General features: G+C 45.6%; 1 protein-coding gene across 1 annotated transcript in view; it reads left to right on the top strand.

Annotated features, from left to right (window-relative positions):
- Positions 1-2,098: 2,098 nt before the first annotated feature.
- LOC311195749 (fibronectin type-III domain-containing protein 3a-like) overlaps positions 2,099-18,085 on the top strand; it is a gene marked incomplete at its 5' end in the record, with an annotated part of 29,721 nt that continues 13,734 nt past the window's right edge. The window contains 6 exons of the mRNA XM_084269176.1: positions 2,099-2,194; positions 8,542-8,617; positions 10,555-10,631; positions 14,246-14,480; positions 15,500-15,772; positions 16,963-17,018. Of these exons, the coding sequence (XP_084125302.1) occupies positions 2,099-2,194; positions 8,542-8,617; positions 10,555-10,631; positions 14,246-14,480; positions 15,500-15,772; positions 16,963-17,018 (813 nt within the window). The remainder of the gene's footprint in view (positions 2,195-8,541; positions 8,618-10,554; positions 10,632-14,245; positions 14,481-15,499; positions 15,773-16,962; positions 17,019-18,085) is intronic.

Raw genomic sequence — 18,085 nt, 5'->3', positions numbered from 1 at the left:
TGCACTTGGCGCCTGCGTGGTTGTATGGGTTATTCTGGGATGCTTTTGTGTGGGTTTCACCAAGGGGTCCTACCAGCTCCTTTACCTTGTCATAGTAATGTAGTAGTCCACATGATCTCAACTTACTACAGACTCTGTGAAGGAAATGGGTAACAGCAGATGGAAATGATGATGGGTTATGATATGATATAGCACTAAGATGAGAGGTAATAGTTTTAAGCTAGAAAAGAGGAGATTTAGGCTGGATATTAGGAAAAAAATCTTCACTATGAGGGTGGTGGATCCCTGGCTCAGGTTGCCCAGAGAGGTGGTGGAGGCCCCATCCCTGGAGACACCCAAGGTCAGGCTTGATGTGGCTCTGAGTGACCTGATGCAGTGAAGATGTCCTGCTCACTGCAGGGGGGGTGGGATTAGATGGCCTTTAAAGGTCCCTTCCAACCTTACACATTCTGGGATTCTGTAATATTTCTCCCAGGGTTTCTAATCTGTGGAAGATTCTGCAGAATTAGGAGTTTTCCTTCTCCCCCTCATCGTTCCCATACTGGCTATAGAAAACCAAACAAGGATTTGGCAGCTGTATGTGGACTGACTTGGTTGTGCACAGGTTGGGCAGGGAGGGATGTTTTTTGTTGTGATTTTGTTTTTTCATTTCAAATTATTGAAATGGACTATCATAACCACACTTTGTCTTCTGTATGGTTTTATAGGAAGTAATGGGAAGGGAGAAGGAAGTGTCAGCATTTCCTGTATCCTGTTATCTTGTGCTTTTTATGGATGCTGAATTAACCATGCGCTGAAATTCACTCATGTTTGGGTTATATTTTTGACTTACTGTGATTACAGTTTCTTCCCTTAGAAGCCCAAAACTCTGCAGCACATTCCCATACGTGGTTCTCCACGGGACTCAGCAGAAGACTCTTGTACAAAGTACTCTCTGGTGTAGCCTTAAGCCTTGTTTTCCTCATGTCAGACTTCTGTATCAGGGACATGCTGCAACATTGGATGAATGGAACGATTTGAGGGTGTTTTGATCATGAAGGGACTGAAATGTACGTGTAGGGTGTGAATTATTTGGCCGGAAACTTGGGTTCTGGTGATTTAGAAATTGTAACTGCAGATTTGGGAATGGGGAGTGGTGTGAGCATGGAAGTGCCACTGCATAATAGCTTCATTTCCATACCAGTGTCATCACTTGGGTCATAATGAGTTGAATGTGCATGATACCTCTTTAAAAAGTGTATTTTCTGGAAGAAGAATACGTGTTGCTTAAACACAGTACTCAAAAATGAAGATTAGGATAATACAATAGACTGCTTGGATGTGCTCCATCGTGAAGAGCCCAGGAATGTGGGACAAGCAGGAGGGGAATTAACTTTTTAAAAGGGCAGACAATGGCAGGACAAGGGGGATGGAGTGAAGCTGAAGGGGGGAAGGGTTAGATGGGATATTAGGGGGAAGATTTTAACAGAGAGACTGGTAAGGTGCTGGAACAGGCTGCCCAGAGAGGTGGAAGATGCCCTGTCCCTGGGGACATTCAAGGCCAGGTTGGATGGGGCCCTGGGCAACCTTGTGTAGATCCAGAACTGGAGGTTGATGGCCCTGCCTGTGGCAGGGGGTTGGAGCTCTGTGATCCTTGGGGTCCCTTTCAACCCAGACCAGTCTGGGATTCTATGATTTATGTGATCCCCTCCATGCCCTTAAAGCTGTCGTTTTGCACAAACTGTTAAATCTGCAGAGAAGCTGGAAGTGGATATATTACATAAACCTTTGTCTCTCATCCAAGTCAGTTTATTTTAAAATCTTTGGGGGACAGCTGTGGGCTGTTGGAGTCTGGTGACATTTTCCCATTAAGCATCCAGGTGTCATCGAAGGATTCGACTAACAACACGGTGCAAGGGTTGGTTTTCTGGAGAAGGAAAAAAACCAACCAGTGCCCTGAAGACACTGCTGTGTTTTTCTTCTGTAACTCTGGTATCCAGTTTGGCAGAGGCAGCAGAGGATTCTTTGGGGAAGGGGAGAGGCGTGTCTAATGCTGGTGCTCTCTTTGTGTTTCAGCCGGCGATTCGCGTGAGCAGCTGTCCATGAGTGGTCCTCAGACATGATGGCCGACCAGCCGCCGCCTCTAGAAGCTACACCCATACTGAACGAAGTGCCACTTCTACCTCACATGGTTAATGGGGACAGCATCCAGCAGGCAAGGAAACCATGCTTCCATACAGGTCGTGGTACGGGGAGGGTGACATCCAAACGGGCTGTAGAAAGCGGAACAGGTAGAAACACCTGTTGTGGAACAGCTTGTATGGTGGCTGAAAGAGGAGGAGGCTTGGAATAAAGCAACTGTGATGCTGGTTTGCAAAGGTGGAAAGCACGTGGTTCTCAGCACTGATATGAAGCCAGGCTGAGAGAGTTGGGGTTGTTCAGCCTGGAGAAGAGAAGGCTGTGGGGAGATCTTATAGCACCTTCCAGTACCTGATGGGGCTACAGGAAAGCTGGGGAGAGACTTTTTAGAAGGGCCTGGAGTGATAGGACAAGGGGGAATGGGTTTAAATTGGAAGGGGGGAGATTTAGATTGGATATTAGGAAGAAATTCTTCAATCTGAGGGTGGTGAGGCACAGAGTGGTGGCTGCTCCTTCCTGGAGGTGTTCAGGGTTGGGTTGGATGGGGCCTTGAGCAGCCTGGGCTGGTGACAGGTGTCCCTGCCCATGGCAGGGGGTTGGGACTGGATGGGCTTTGAGGTCCCTTCCAACCCAGACCAGCCTGTGATTCTGTGGTAATCAGTAAAATAGAAGTGCAAAGGTAAAGAAGAAGAAAATCGTTCAACACTAATAGAGAAGTGCAGAAAGGCTGCTGCTTGAAAGGCATGTTTGTTGTACTCATGTAAGTGCTTCAAAATTAAACTAAAAAAGAATAAAAGGAAAAGTAAAACATATAGATTTAGTAAAGCACTGATGTTTCAGAAGCTCTTCTGAAAGCTTATGCTGATCTTCATTGATTATGTTGCAAGTGGGTGCAGTGCTCTAAATTAAGTCTGTTGCAGGGAGATGAAAGACCTTGCCCTTCTGATACTCAGTATCTTCATTAATAATTACAGTGCAGTGGTGAAACCTGAGTATATTTAGTTGAAACTTTAGAATTTTGTTGCACACAACCCTTCAGAAGTGCCCAGTGTGGTTAGTAATACAGACAAACGTGGAAGCAAAACTGTTTGAAGTACAAACTTGTGTACATGGTCAGTAAACTTGAGCTGAATTTACTGTTTGGCCCTAGAAGCCGAGTGCCTTGTCCTGCAGACCCTGGGATATCTTCCTGTCATTTGGAGACAAGCACCCTGACATTTTAACACTGGTTCTTTAATTTGAGAAGCATCTTCCCCCAACCCTAGTAGCCACAAACATGGCAGATCTTGGTAGGAGAGAAAGGCTTGGTTGGTTTTCAGCAGCCAGGTGGCTGTTTGTGGGCTGGCTGCAGTTGGATTTGGTGCTGGTTACTCACCTGGGCTCCTGTTCCCACAAAAGATTAGACCAGATGATCTCTTGAGGTCCCTTCCAACCTGACTGAGCTTTTCTAGGATTCCCTAATGACAAAACATAAACTTGATGGGTTCACGTGCCAGGACTTAAATCATCTTTTTGTTGAAACAAGGGATGAAACTGTTGCTTTAATCTGATATATAACAGCAAGGGTCTGATGCTAATTGAAATGGGAATTAAGGGGTTAGTCTAGCAGGGAAAGTTGTGTGACAGTTCCTGGAGGATAACTGTGAAAGGATAGCTGTGAAGACTTTGGCATGTTTGAATGGGCAGCAGATAAACAGGTTACACAAAATAATCATGAGCTGCTGAGAGTCTGATAGACCATAAAGCCTGGAAGGTTTAAGTGAGAAATCCTCTACTCTGTGATTGTTTGAGAAGTGAAAGGAGGAGAGACCTGCATGGTCTTGGTTGCAGGGTACTTGGAAATACAGGTGTCACTAAGGAAAAGTGTACTGTGCTTTCTCCCCTCAGGCTCTGGTCTGAGATGAGTAAAGCTGTGGAGTCACTAAGCTGGTTCTGAAGTTCCAGCAAGTGACATTTTAGATGCTGACTGGCTGTGTGGTTACTCAGTAGGTTGGTTCATGTTACACAAGGGAAGAGATCGAGTAGATCTAATTAGACACCATCTCCATAGCTGTATGTGTGTGGGATGTCTTGGTGTGGAGCTGTGTGTGGAACACTGGGGGTCTGAGTGACCCAAAAGAAGCTGATGGGCATTGAAATTTTCCAAACCCAGTGGAGACAATTTGCTGTCAAGTGATGTAAAAGGGGTAAAGAAGAATGAGCTGTGTCTTGGAGATGCAGGGGGAAAAGGCACCCAAAGAGTAGGCTTGAACTCTGATAGCCTCCAAAGCTTATAACTGAATTCCCCTGGAAGTAGTGAGTAATTCTGTCTAGTGAAGAGTCTTCATGGCACCAGGAGTGTGGTTTGATGTTAATGTGCCAACATTTCTCACGCTCAGGTGCCTGCATATGAACACCCATCTCCCATGGCCATCCTTCAGCTGCCTGATGTTTGTGGTGCTTTCCTCTAGGGAGGCTTCTGCACCAGCCTTACATTTGCAAGTTTTCTAAATAGAGTATTAACTTAGAAGCGTTATTAACTCAGGCTTTTAATTACTTTGCTGCCAGTGCCATGGAGGGTAGGCTAATTACAGAGCATTGCACAGCCATTTTTGTTTGCAGAAATAAAAGCTGTGCAAACAAAAAAAAAAAGTTGTGCCAAGTGCTTCACTCAGCCAGATCAGCACCCAGTTTCCTTTCACATGAAGCATAAGTTGGAAGTTTTCTTGAAGGGTTCCTTGTTCTGGAAGGAACCTCCAGCAATGGCAAGTGTGTAATAAGGGATTAAAACAGAACCTGGGCTTTGCAACAGCTTCCAAACTGTGTGGGTCCTGCTGGTTCTGAAGTGGTTACATGGGGTACCTGAAGGTGCTGGGTTACTGGGACTCTTAGCACTGGTCTGTCATCTAAGCTGGATTTGATTTACTCATGAGAAATACTCAAGCTTCCTGGAAATTCTCTTCAGTGGAAGGTAGATGGAACTGCATTTGCTTCATTAATTAGTGAGTCATTCCTCCAAGACATTGCCCTGTGCATTCCTGAAATTCCAGTCTCCGAACTGCACCGCTTCCTTACAGTCCCCTGCCTGACTTCAGTTGAAAGTTCCCCACTCTGCTTAGCTAATGGAAGCCTGTTCTGATGGTCTGACATGCTTAGAGGCTGTTTCCGAAAGGATCCCTCTCCTGCCCTGAATTTTCTTGCTGTCCAAGCTGTCTCTTGCTGTGAGGTTCCCTCAAGAGTGGAGCCCTGACCCTGCCAGCGGCCATTCGTGCCTGGAGGCAGCAGACCTCATCTGTCCTGGCTGTGTGTACTCTGCAGATTCCTGGCCCCTTCCTGTCCATTTTCTTTAAAGAAATAGCATTGCCTCCCTTTTCTCCAAGAAATTCAGTAGTTTGTCACAGGGTTACTTACATACCCCCATGACAGATCTGCTGAAGTTTGTGTTTTAATTATGTGATTACTTTTTTTTTAAGTATTATCTGTCATCTGGCCTTCTCATGGAACTGTAATAAATCTTCCTGGTCAGGCCCCACCTGGAGTGTTGTGTCCAGTTCTGGGCAGCCTGGGATAAAAAAGATGGATCTCCTGGAGAGAGTCCAGAGGAGGCTACAGAGATGATGAAGGGCCTGGAGCATCTCCCCTGTGAGGAGAGGCTGAGTGAGCTGGGGCTGTTCAGCCTGGAGAAAAGAAGCCTGAGAGCTTCAATATCTGAAGTGTGAGACACAGGGGGACATGGCCAGCCTCTTCTCAGTGTCTGTGGGGACAGGACAAGGGGCGATGGCCTCAAGTTGGAGCACAGGGAGTTCCACACCAATCTGGGGGGGGAAGAACTTCTTCCCAGTGAGGGTGAGGGAGCCCTGGGACAGGCTGCCCAGGGGGTGTGGAGTCTCCTTCTCTGGAGAGATTCCAGCCCCGTTTGGACACCAACCTGTGTGCCCTGTCCTAGGGACCCTGCTTTGGCAGGGGGTTGGACCCGATGGGCTCTGGGGGTCCCTTCCAACCCCTGTGATTCTGATTCCTGGCTGGCTGGCCACCTCAGCGTTTTCAGTGTTTTGCTTCTGTCCAGAAGCAACTCATCTATCTAAAGTAGAATTCTGTAGTGTGAGCTCACAGGAGGAGGGTCTGTGTTGATGTATGGTTCTGCGTCCCAAGCAATATGCAGAAGCTGCAAAATCAGCATTCAACAGGGGTTATTGCTCTGTAGGGTCTCATTTTCCCCACAGCAGTTTGGGGTCTGCATGGCTCTTCTACACTGAGTCTCCTGTGCAGAAGTTGCATGCTCAGGAATAGCAGGAGATGTAACTATAGCTGCAGGAAACGTGGGTGTGTTTGCAGTACTCTCTACGTTACCAGGAGAAATGTGCTTTCCTTAGTGCCAGCATAAGCCACTTGGCAGAGCCTTTGGAAAAGTCTTGTCAGTGGAATTGCTCAAAATCCAAAGGTTGGATGAGGGACCACAGGACCTTTTCGAGTCTCACCCTTTCCAGTGATCTTTTTATTAATGACCAGTATAATAGAATTGGAGTGTACTGGAGTGTGCAGGGAACGGGAGGAACTGCAGGCATCTCAGAAGGCCAAAATTACTCTCATTACTAGAAAGATAACCCAGAAAATGAGCCCTGAGTACAAGGTGCTGTGTTGAGGTAGTCAGCTTACGATAAGGAGTGACTGGCTTGTAGTGGTGCCAAGGGGTGGATAACGGCTGCGAAGTGGAATCATTAGCATGGCACTGCTGCCAAAAAATAGGCAGATACAAATCCCCAAGGGATTTCTGTTCAGGGCACGGTGTTGAAATCCCAGAAAGCAGCCTTTTATTGGTGTTTGAGGCAGTATTTTGTTGGTGGGTAAGACCTGAGCGATGGGCTGGGGGAAGCAGAGAGCAGTGATGTGAGATGGTAAAATCTGTAGTGATGAGAACAGGGAAACTGCTGTGGATGCCTTAGGAGTTTATGGAGCTCCATCACTGGAGAGGAGCAGCACAAAATCGTTTGGCTATGAGTTAGGGGCCTATGAGGTACAGTAGAATCTCACTGCAAAACTCCTGCCATAATGTCGTTATGTTTTGATCAGACTGACGCACACCCACTGTGATTTACAGTCAGTCTAAAGCGTGTGCTGTGAGCAGTGTAGGATGGAGTGAGTGTTTGTGTCACCCAGCACAAGGGCAGCAATGCTGTAGATGGCCTGGGGAAGAGTTCTGGCAGATGTCCACACTGATTTGTGTGAAAGTGAAGGTGATCGTGTCCAAAGTGACCTGCAGAGCCTCACTCTAGTTGTATTCACAGCATCACAAGGTTGAAAAAGACCTTTAAGATCATCAAGTCCAAATGTTCCTGTCCTGTGCTAAACCACATCCCTGAGCACCTCATCTCCCTGTCTGCTAAACACACCCAGGGATGGGGACGCAGCCCCCTCCCTGGGCAGCCTGTGCCACAGCCCCACAGCTCTGCCAGGGAAGAACTTTTCCCTCACATCTGAACTGACCCTGCCCTGGGGCAGCTTGAGGCCATTGCCCCTTGTCCCATCTCCTGTCCCCTGGCTGAAGAGACCATTGCCCACCTCTCTGCACCCTCCTGTCAGGTCAGTGTAGGTGGGGAGAAGGTCTCCTCTCAGCCTCCTCTTCTCCAGGCTGAACACCCCCAGCTCCCTCAGCTGTTCCTCAGAGGATTTGCCCTCCAGCCCCTTCCCTAGCCTGGTTGCCCTTCTCTGGACACACTCCAAGACCTCAATGTCCTCCTTGTGGTGAGGAGCCCAGAAATGGACCCAGCACTCAGTGTGGCCTCAGCAATACCCAGTACAGGGGCACAATCACAATCCTTTAGCTACAGGGTTACACAAATGTGAGAAAAGACACCTGATGGTTCTTTGTCACCTCTTCTATCCTTCTGAAGGATGGGGACTTAGATAAAGTTACTGGGTAGCACTGGAGAATATATTGTCCAACCATATATCAGTGTGCCTCCAACGAGAACACATGGCTGAATTTTGGGCAAAGCATCTCTTTTCCTTTGTTTTTGCTTTGCTTTGCTTTGCTTTCATGGCAGCATATAGTCCTGACTTTGCCATTTTAGCCCTGAAACTGAACTAATCTCATAGACAAAGCTTAGAAAGCAAGCTGGAGCTTAGGTAAAAGAAGAAAAAACAGTGTAAAATCTTGAAATAATTCACTAAGTTTTTATTTTTAAGTGTGTCAAAGGAAGCACTTCTGGCCATAATCAAAGAAAAATAGTGTTTATGCAGAATTAATGATTTTATGTCAAAGCATGAGGAAATTCATTCTACCCATCAGTGTTTCTCACCTTGCTTTTTTACCTCTTGAAGGTTGGTAAAGCTGTAGTGGTTTAACACATGGGTGTGAAGAAGAGGTGGGCTTTTTCCTCTGGGTAGTTTTCTGAAATTTAAAAAAGAAACTCAACCATCTCTTTTGTATTTTGTTTTCTACAGGTCATTCTTGTGCAGGTAAACCCAGGTGAAACATTTACAATTACAACTGAAGATGGACACGTTCAGTGTATTCAAGGTAAGGGAAGAACTGAAGCACTGAATCCAGATACCACAGTTATTGCCAGTGTTTGCTTCTGTAATGTCTTGGGGGGGTTGTATGTTCTGCAGTGTCATAAATGAGCTCTTACAGTTTGTACTTAAAGCACAAATAAGACAATAGAGGGAATTAACACCAGTTAATAGAAAGAAAGTGAACTCTGTCCTAGCCAAACCCAGGACACCAAGGTTCCCTGCATCTCTGCAGGCTTTGCTGCTGATTTATAGAAGACATCTTAACTGGGTTTGCTATGATCCTGAGTACTGGTTACAGCTGGGTTTGTAATGATATTTGGAGTCCTGTGTCCAGAGCTGGGGCCCACAATACAAGAAAGATATAGAACTGTTGGAGAGGGTTCAGAGGAGCCACAAAGATGATCAGAAGGCTGGAGCACCTCCCCTGTGAAGAGAGGCTGAGGGAGCTGGGCTTGTTCAGCCTGGAGAAGAGAAGGCTGTGGGGGGACCTCATTGCAGCCTTCCAGTCCCTGAAGGGAGCAGAGAAACAGGAGGGGAATGGGCTGTTTAAAAGGGCAGAGACTGGCAGGACAAGGGGGATGGAGTGAAGCTGAAGGAGGGAAGGGTTAGAGGAGATATTGGGGGAAGTTCTTTCCAGAGAGAGTGGTGAGGGGCTGGAACAGGCTGCCCGGAGAGGGGGTGGGTGCCCCATCCCTGGGGGTGTTCAAGGCCAGGTTGGATGGGGCCCTGGGCAGCCTTGTGTAGATCCAGGCTGGAGGTTTGTGTCCCTGCCTGTGGCAGGGGAGTTGGAGCTCTGTGATCCTTGGGGTCCCTTCCAACCCAGACCAGTCTGGGATTCTGTGATCCTTGATTAGCTGCCACCTCTGAATCTTAACATGGGGTTTAGTCCACACTAATCTAAACAACTTGACTGGGTGCTGCGTGACCTCGCTGAGCTGCAGGGTGATGTCGCCAGCGGTGTGCCGATGCGGAGGGCAGCAGGGCTTCCCTCTGTGTGGTGACACACAGCGCTTTACCTTCCGGGTAAGTGACACAACTGAGAGCCAGAGTCAGGTCAAAATATCTCCTAGAAGTCAAGTTGAATTTATCACTACTTCCATTTTTGTGATATTTTTCACCATTTCAAATGATGTTACATAAAATGTGTCTGTTCTGCTTTCATCACATCCCAGGCAGGAACACTTTCTTTCAGCTTAAACTGAAAAACAGGGGGAGAAATCTATTTAAAAATAACAATAACTTGGTAGACTAGCTATCAGCATTGCTGCAGTGTGAACGTTGTTGCTACAGACTTTTAACTCCCACAGAATGAGCTAAAATTTACCTATGCTAATTTTTGTGTGGCAAAAGACAGACTGAGCCACCTGAGCGTGGTGGTTGGGGTGACTCTAACCTGTGCTTTTTGTAGAATAAATGTACAGCTTGTGGTTAGCAATGTTATCTAAAATTCTGGGTGCTTCCAGAAAGTTACAAAATCATTCTTAATGTGTCTTTTGATTGTGGCAATGAGTTAATTCAAAACCCATCTGGCCACCTACCTGTGCATATATCCTAAGGAACCTGCTTTGGTAGGGGGTTGGACCCAATCTCTGGAGGTCCCTTCCAACCCCACGATTCTGTGATTATCAGTCAGGGACATGAATTGCATTTATTTCTTGATAGAAACTTGGTGCAGTCACTTTTTTGTTCAGTGGTTTGGGTTTTTTTTTTAACTCCACAGTCCTGATTATTTGGGTTTCTCTCTTACCTGACTTCTTAATGGGCAAGTTTCAGCCTTGCATCTAAATCTGCCTGTCTAAAAGCAGCTCTGTAAACACAGAGTTGGATGCAGTTGCTGGCTTTTCCAGCACCAGAGTGAGCCACCTCCTTTGGAAAAAATAAAGGTGTCTTGAGTCTGTAAAAGCCTCACTTGTTCAAAAGCAGCACCCTGTTACTCCTCAGGTCCAGCGCACGTCCCCATGATGTCACCCAATGGTTCTATGCCGCCGATATTTGTGCCTCCCGGTTACGTATCTCAGGTAAACTGGAATTTCTTCTCCTCTTGCAGTGGGTTTGGTGTGTGGCTTTTGACAATAAGGCTATTGACCATTTTATCTAGAACAGCTGGTAAAAGCATTTCTGGTCTCTTTTCCATTGAACTTATCAGCTGTTTAACTTCACTGTCACTTCTGTGCACTTAGGAAAACTCAATCTGGTTTTCTGGACTCTTACTAATACTAGTAGCAGCTTACATGTAGTCAGATAGTCGATGGCTCTGAACCTTGTGAGCATTCCTGGTTGGCAGCAGCCTGCACAGTGTCTGACAGTGCTTAGCTCTGCTGGGGACAGTCCAGGGGGATCACTGCTGGGGCAGCGCCAGATCAAATGCTTCTCATGTACTGTGAATGAGAGACTCATGTTCCTTACGTTGAGGTTACATGGGTCATACACCAGTATCTCTCTCTTTCATCCCTTAGGTCTTTTTTTTCATGTTGAATTTTTTTTTCCCCAGGACTGCAGGAATGTTGTTTCTCCTTCATGTCCCCTCTTAATTCAGACTTTTCTATTCTAATATAACTATTTATTGATATTTTCAGTGCCCTTTTCTTTCCCAGCTCTGATGTCCATAACATTCAGCAAACCACTCCACTGTTAGAGCAGAAGTGTGACAAGTGTTAATGCTGCTGAGCTGTGCTATGAAACGAGCTCTAAGCTTCTCTCCCAGCTTTACTTTTCCATTCCTGCTGCTTATCCCCTCCTCCACGTTACATCACAGCAGATCAGACCCACGTGTAGTATTTGAACTGTTATCACAGATATTTGCAGTTACCAGGCTGATTTACTTTTACATTAATGTATTTTTAAGGGGAACTAATTAAAGCCCAGCATTTAAACGGGATTAGGCTCGGATTCTTGTTTTCTGGTGATGTTCAAAATTAGGAACTTTCTGAGTCTGCATGAAAACCCTGTAACCATGTGTCCTTGAGCTCCCCAGGCAGTTGTCTCTTTGCATACAGCTGCCTCTGCAGTTTGTCCTTCCGCTGTTGTAAGTAGGTGCTTTCTCACAAACCCTGGAGAAAGATCCCCCAGATAATTTATGCATCGATATGAAGTTGAGTCGTCGGTGCAGACAGTATGCAAAGCACTGCAAGGGCTGAGACCTACGGACTGCAAAACACATTTATGCCGTGTTTGCAGTCACGTAAAACCAGGAGGTTTGATTTTGTTGTGCCTTGGTCACTGTGATGGGAATAGACAAGTTTGAAACCAGCTTTAAATCGGAGCTCGAGTTAACTTATAGTGATCTTGTCAGCAGATGAGACTTTTAACTTTCTGTTCCCAAAACTTGTCTGGCAGAGCCTGGAGATAAGTTATGTTTGCTTCTGCTGAAGTGGAATGAAGTGCTTCCATACTGGATAACAGGGCCATAGCAACTTCAGACTGCAAAATCGCATAGAAACCTACTATTTTTATATATATCCCTTCCACCTGAAACTGTGCCCTGTATCCTTGCTTATTACGTCCCTCAATAGAGCTACTGCAGCCATCGACAGTGGCCATGAGTTTTACATCTGTTCTGGCGTGTGGTGCAGGATTATGCAATGTGATGTAGTTCAAGTGGGGTGTTTAGTTCTGCTGATGAACCAAAAAGCCCCCCATGTTGTTTCTGGAACACAGTATATTCAGAGTAAGCTCAGCCTTAAGTGGCTTCTCCTTGTAATATTTTTTCCTCTTCTGTTTAAAGTCTGTTCCGAGTTGCTCATGGCAGAGCTGACTCTGAGGCCTCTCACAGCTGAGCTTTTTCATGGCAGTTTTTGAGTGGACACGTTCTGTTGCCTTTCAGGAAAATCATTCCTTGTCAGTTTGCTCTATCTCTCACTGAGGAGCTTTTCAAGATGTACTCTTGGCGTAAGCAGTATTTCAACATCCGCAGTGCCGCCCTGGCCAGCTAGGAAACTCTGCAGTGATTTCCCATAGCCAAACTAAACATGAGTTAAGAGAGGGTCTTGTAGGACCTAACAGGGTAAAACACATGGCCTGCTTTCATCTAAGTGCTTGTTTTAAATGCCTGAAAACATAAATCCTGTATGTTTTTAATAATAGAAGGCTATGCAAGCTGCAGTCTTCAAGGAGCAGGTTTTATTTTCTATGATTTACTTTATGGATTGTATTAACTAAACACCCACGGGTTTTTTTGCATCTGTTTGGTTTGCTGGCCTGCAGCTGCTTACATCCATGGATGGTGCTTTCTGCTGAGTACATGATCTCTCTGTTAATGCTGAAGCACTGCAAGGCCTTCCTGGGAGCTTATGATCTGCTCTTCCACATGCAGCTCAGAGGAGATGCCTGATGCAGAAGGGAGTTAAAGCTGCAGACTGATTTTTAACCATGTTAAAAATGGTTTCCTGGTTTTCCTCTTGAGACCTGATCCCTTTTGAAGTGTCACTGTGCCTTTAGCATTGAACATTTTTCTGTTGTTGGATTTTCCTTACCAATTACATTGCACATACCTGTTGAATTTTTTGTGTGAGGGGGAAGAGCAAACAATGTTGTTGTCTGCCTTTAAATAGCATTTAATACAACCTGGTTTGCTTCTGGCTCAGACTTTGCATTAGATCCAGTCTGAATTCTGTGCCCCTGGGCTGCTGTATTGTGCCAGAGGATGCAGACTGGAATCTGAGCAGGTGCTTTCTCTAGTCAGCTCCGAAGCCTTTGACCCATCAGAACTGTAGGTGCTGAAAGCTGAAACCCCAGACAAGCAAAATGGGCTGTGACTGCGGAATGACAGCACGTGAGTGTAGAGGTCCTCAGTGCCACGAACCCTGCCTGGAGAAGGGACCCTGAAACCCTCAGCCTGTCTGCTCCAGGAGTGTTTGGGGTGGCACTGCACTGGGTGCTGTTTTTCCATGGTGTTGGCATTGTTCAGTACCACTCCTTGGCTCCTACTCCAGTGGTATTTCTTGACCTGGTCTTCAAAAAAATCTTACGTTCTACCTGAAGTCTCTTCTTGGTCTTAAGCTTCAGAGAAGCATTACACATGCCACCTTAAAAACATTACTGTAGGAAAAACACCACACTGAATGTATTTCATGTTAGCAGAATTGCATTTTGGAAGGAACCTATATATTGTGAGTTTAGGACACACTTAGAAGTGTGTGTATGTGTGCTTGGCATCGTTATCCTAGAGTGCAGACACATGGGCAGGTTCCTTGGCTGAATTCTCTTTGCCTGTGGCAAACATGAAATGTTCTGACATTCGAGATGGGCTGGGTGACAGCCCAGGACAGCAGAGCTGACTCGTGATGCTTTGTACTTGCCATGGGCGAGGAGCTGGATGCAGCTGCACACTACAAACCAGGCGATGTGCAGTGCTAACTGCAATTACAAGTAGACTGGGAATTACACCCCGATGGATCCGTGTGACTCATTTAAAAGTGCACACACGTTATTCATAAGTTACAGGTTGCTTAGCACTTCACTGTGTGAGGCTCAGCTGCTTAAAAATGCCTCAGACTCCAGTTCCTTCCAGCAGCCTGTGCTGGGTTCCCCCTGGAATTCCTATCCTTGTCAGACCGTGGCTGTGAACTTCAGCACAGAGATTCTTTATCACGTGGTTGCTGTACTGATGTTTTGTTCCTTCGTTGCACGACAGGTGGTGGAAGAGAATGGAGTTCGTAAAGTGGTGGTATTGCCACACTCGGCTGAATTCCATCCTTCCATGCATCCTCCTCCTCCTCCTCCCCCCCACGTGCCGCATTACATGCACCATCACCATGCCTTGCTGCCCCACCCGCCGCACCCGGTGTACCCGCCGGTTCCCGGGACGGGAGAGCTGCCGCCGCAGTTCATCCACCAGCATCCGCCACCACACGTGTTTCAGGAGCAAGGTGAGAGCGCGGGTGATGCTTAGCAGCATGTGAAGGCTTCTCCCTGGTTGTGTCTAGGTGGAGGCAGCTCAGTTCTGTCCGTGGCTCCTCCACATGTTCCACTCGTTATTTGGTGCCAGTTTTTAGACTCACTCAGCCCTACGTGTGTGTTTGGGGTATCTTAAAGCACAGCTGGGTGTGTCAGGTATCGTGGAGCCTGGTCTGAAGGCACTCTGCATGTGCAGAGTCTGGTTGCATAAAGTTTAAATCTTCTGCTGCTCTGTTTTTAATGCTAAAGCAGTAACTTAGGTTCTAATACTGTGGATCTTTTCCATGGATCCTTCCTCTTGTCATTGGAAACACCACAGTGGCTGCTTCTACCTTTCTCTAAATTTGTGCTTTCCAAAGCAGCAGTATTTTGTCACAGCCTTGCTGTGAAGGTTTCTGAAAACACGTTTCATTTGATATAAAATTTGCTGAGTCTGGCTGCGTTGGGGAGGAGAGGCGGTTGCAGGGTATAAGCCCAAGCAGCTAACGAAAGAGAAAGGCCTGAAAAATTAAATTAAAAAAAAACCAAAAACAAAAACCCAAGCATTAAGCTCAGCCAACGATGAGGAAACAGTATTTAAGAAAAAAAACTCGACAATTTGTATGTGGGTTAAATAGGAAACACAGACGTTTCCTTGCAGGTACTTTGTGTATCTTACTGTAGCATTTAATGCTGACAGCATTTCAGACCAAGAATTACAAACCTCCAGGCACATTCTCCTCCTACCTGATCTTTATGCTCTTGCACTGATTTAAGATCATTCCATAAACTCTTTATCAGGTGAGGTTCTTAAAGCCTAGTGCCATTCTTCCAGCCAGCAGCGTGATGCACGTGTTGGTCTTCCCTGCTGCCTGGGCTAACAGAGCAGGGACAGTGAAGTTCCTTGGGTTTTCAAATTCTGGTCTTAGTGTCATTATTCTTCTAACTTAGAGTTTCTCAACATCAAATCAGTTGTCCCAGATAATGAACCAAGTTCTCCTTTTTTTTGTAGAACCTCGTTCTCATGGAAGGACAAACTTCATTCAGCGAGATGAAAGGAGTCTCAAAATGCAGGAACACCTGAAGAAAAGACTAAAAGACAGACAAGCTAGTGGGCATCCTAACAATAAACTTAACAGTCCTCCATCTTCACCACATAAAGTTGTTAATTCTTCCAATGTGACAATTCAGAATGGAAATGGAAAAGGACAGCAAGGGGCAGGAGGACCACCAAAGCAGAAGCAGATAGGAAAAACCAAGGGCAGTCCAGATGCAGAGATGGGAGGTAGGTCGCATTGAAGGTGGGTGTATGTGGGGGAATGATCTAGTCTTCAGTGGCAGAAGATTAAAGACTTGTGGTGTTGTCATTCTTCGTGATACCTTTCCCATAACCAGGAGTTTCTGAACACCTCAAGGAATAGGAAGGTTTGAGCATCTGCAGAGTGTGCTGCTCAATCCGTTGCATCATTTTGCTCAAATGAAAGTTTCAGGGGGTTAATAGCTCATGGCTGTTTATTGCATATGCTGAAATACCTGGTGTGGGACATCTTCATGTCTGCTGTCAGCTTAGAGCAGTGTCACTGCAGTGCTGACAGGGTCTTACTGCAAGTCCTTAAATGATTTGTGTGTCTCTGTGTTTGGGGGGTGGGGTTGTGCATGTCATGTAATGGTTGGACTCAATGGGTCCAAGAACCTCTTGATGAGTCCAAGACCTCTTAAAAGTATTTTCCAACCCAGTAATTCTGTGATAAATGGTGTCCTGTTGGACTGCAAGGTCTGGTCCTTATCTGTGTCTCTGCTTAACTCTCCAGTTAAAGAAATGAGAGAGTTCTTACTCTGTACCCTGGGAAGTAAATAGAGGTGGAAGCTTTCATTCTGCTTGTTTCAAGGACAAGAAATATATTTGATTACAGATTTTCTTAATCCTGATTTACTGGGGCAGGGAGGAATTTTGTTTACAGGCAGAATAAGATCTTGGATTGCTCAACATGGACAATTGTAAAGATAGGATTCAGTTTACAGCTGTACACCTCCTGGTACCCAGAGGTGTCTTTAGCATGCAGGTTCGATCAGGTGTCTTCCAAATCATGCCTGGGCCAAGTCTTCTGCAGGAGCCAGTCAAGAAAAGCACATACAGAGGAGAGATAGGATCTTATTGTCATTTTTTTTAACACCTTTCATTTTTGGAGGCAAGTTGTGTTTTGTGTTGTCCAAGAAAACCCATTTATGCTCAGATCAGGAAAATATCCCCTTTGTGCAGGATGTACTCAAAGAGTGTTTGTAGCACTGTTAGTCTTGGATCCTTCATGTTTCTGCCTGTCAGGCAGCCAAAACAAACAGGGGAAATGAACTTTGCACAATAAGTACTATTGTTAAACTCTTAATGAGCCCAACTCCATCTCGTGGTGGCATTGCTGTGCCGGGCTGGTTTGCTCCTGGGGGTTTTGGTAATCTGTTTTGTATTTGAAATTGCAGAATCGGACACAGAGTCCAAGAAATGTGATATTCACTTGAGCATTGGCAAGCCAGTAGTAAGTATTATCCTTAAAACACCATTATTTCTCTCTGCATATACTTTCTATAAAATAATGTGTCATGTTGGTCTTGTTTTTTCTTTTGTTCTTAATGGTTTACTTTTTAAATAGAGAAAATATGTTTTAGTGGACAGGATTTATACCTGGGCAAGGGCAACTCTGCTATGGAAATGTCTGTTTCTCGACTTTCTGAACAGTCTGTCAGATTCAGTTCCCAGTCCATAAGCCAAGAGTGTATCTGCTATGGAAGTTGTCCAGCATGTGCAAGGGCTTTAGTACCTCAGAGACCAAGGAAAGTCTGTCCACTCTTGGAGCCACCCTTAGCTCAGCATAGAGGATTTAAGGCTATTTGGAATAAAATTTACAAAACTAGATCATCTTACTATGTTATGTTTAGAAATTGGAGCAAATATTTGAAGATTTGCAGACTTACTTAAGAAGGTGGAGTCTGGTGATGTTAATTTTAGAGGCTAGAGGCTAAAACTGCATTGGTATTTCTGACCTTGAGCGTGCTTAATGAACCTCTTCTTTGCCTTACCTGTACAGTAAGCATGGGTTGTATCTCTTGCTCCAGCTTCCTAGCTGTTCTCTGTGTCTTTTCATTTCTGCTTCTGACATCTGCTCTTTATGCCAGCAGAAAGCCCCTTTGACTTGGTCAGAGAACATTTAGAGTCTGGGAATTAAGCAGCAGAAAAACCTGGACCAAATATTTTCAGCCTTGAGCACTTAAGATCAGAGCTTCTTGCCTGTATTGTATGGCTTAGAGGTTAAATATTGTGTGAGGGAGTTTTGATAGAGGTGGAAAGTGAAGGCCATCTGACTGTGCCTGGACAGAGATCTGGTGTCAGTGGTCAAGGCTCCAAATCTGCTAATTTGCTCCAAATGAGTGATGCAAACTGTGCAGTGAAACAGGTGTTTTCTCTTCATACGCTGAGACCGTGCTGTGTGTCTCTAAATTTGAGTGTCTGAAGGGAAATCCTCTCATATGGGATTTTGGAAATGAAAAGAGGGAATCATTTCAATTCAAATAACTCAGTATTTCCATTACAAAGGTAAAGAATTCC

Source organism: Gallinula chloropus (assembly GCF_964237585.1).
Source record: "Gallinula chloropus genome assembly, chromosome: 11".
NCBI lineage: Eukaryota > Metazoa > Chordata > Aves > Gruiformes > Rallidae > Gallinula > Gallinula chloropus.
This window is presented reverse-complemented; position numbering and strand designations above follow the sequence as displayed.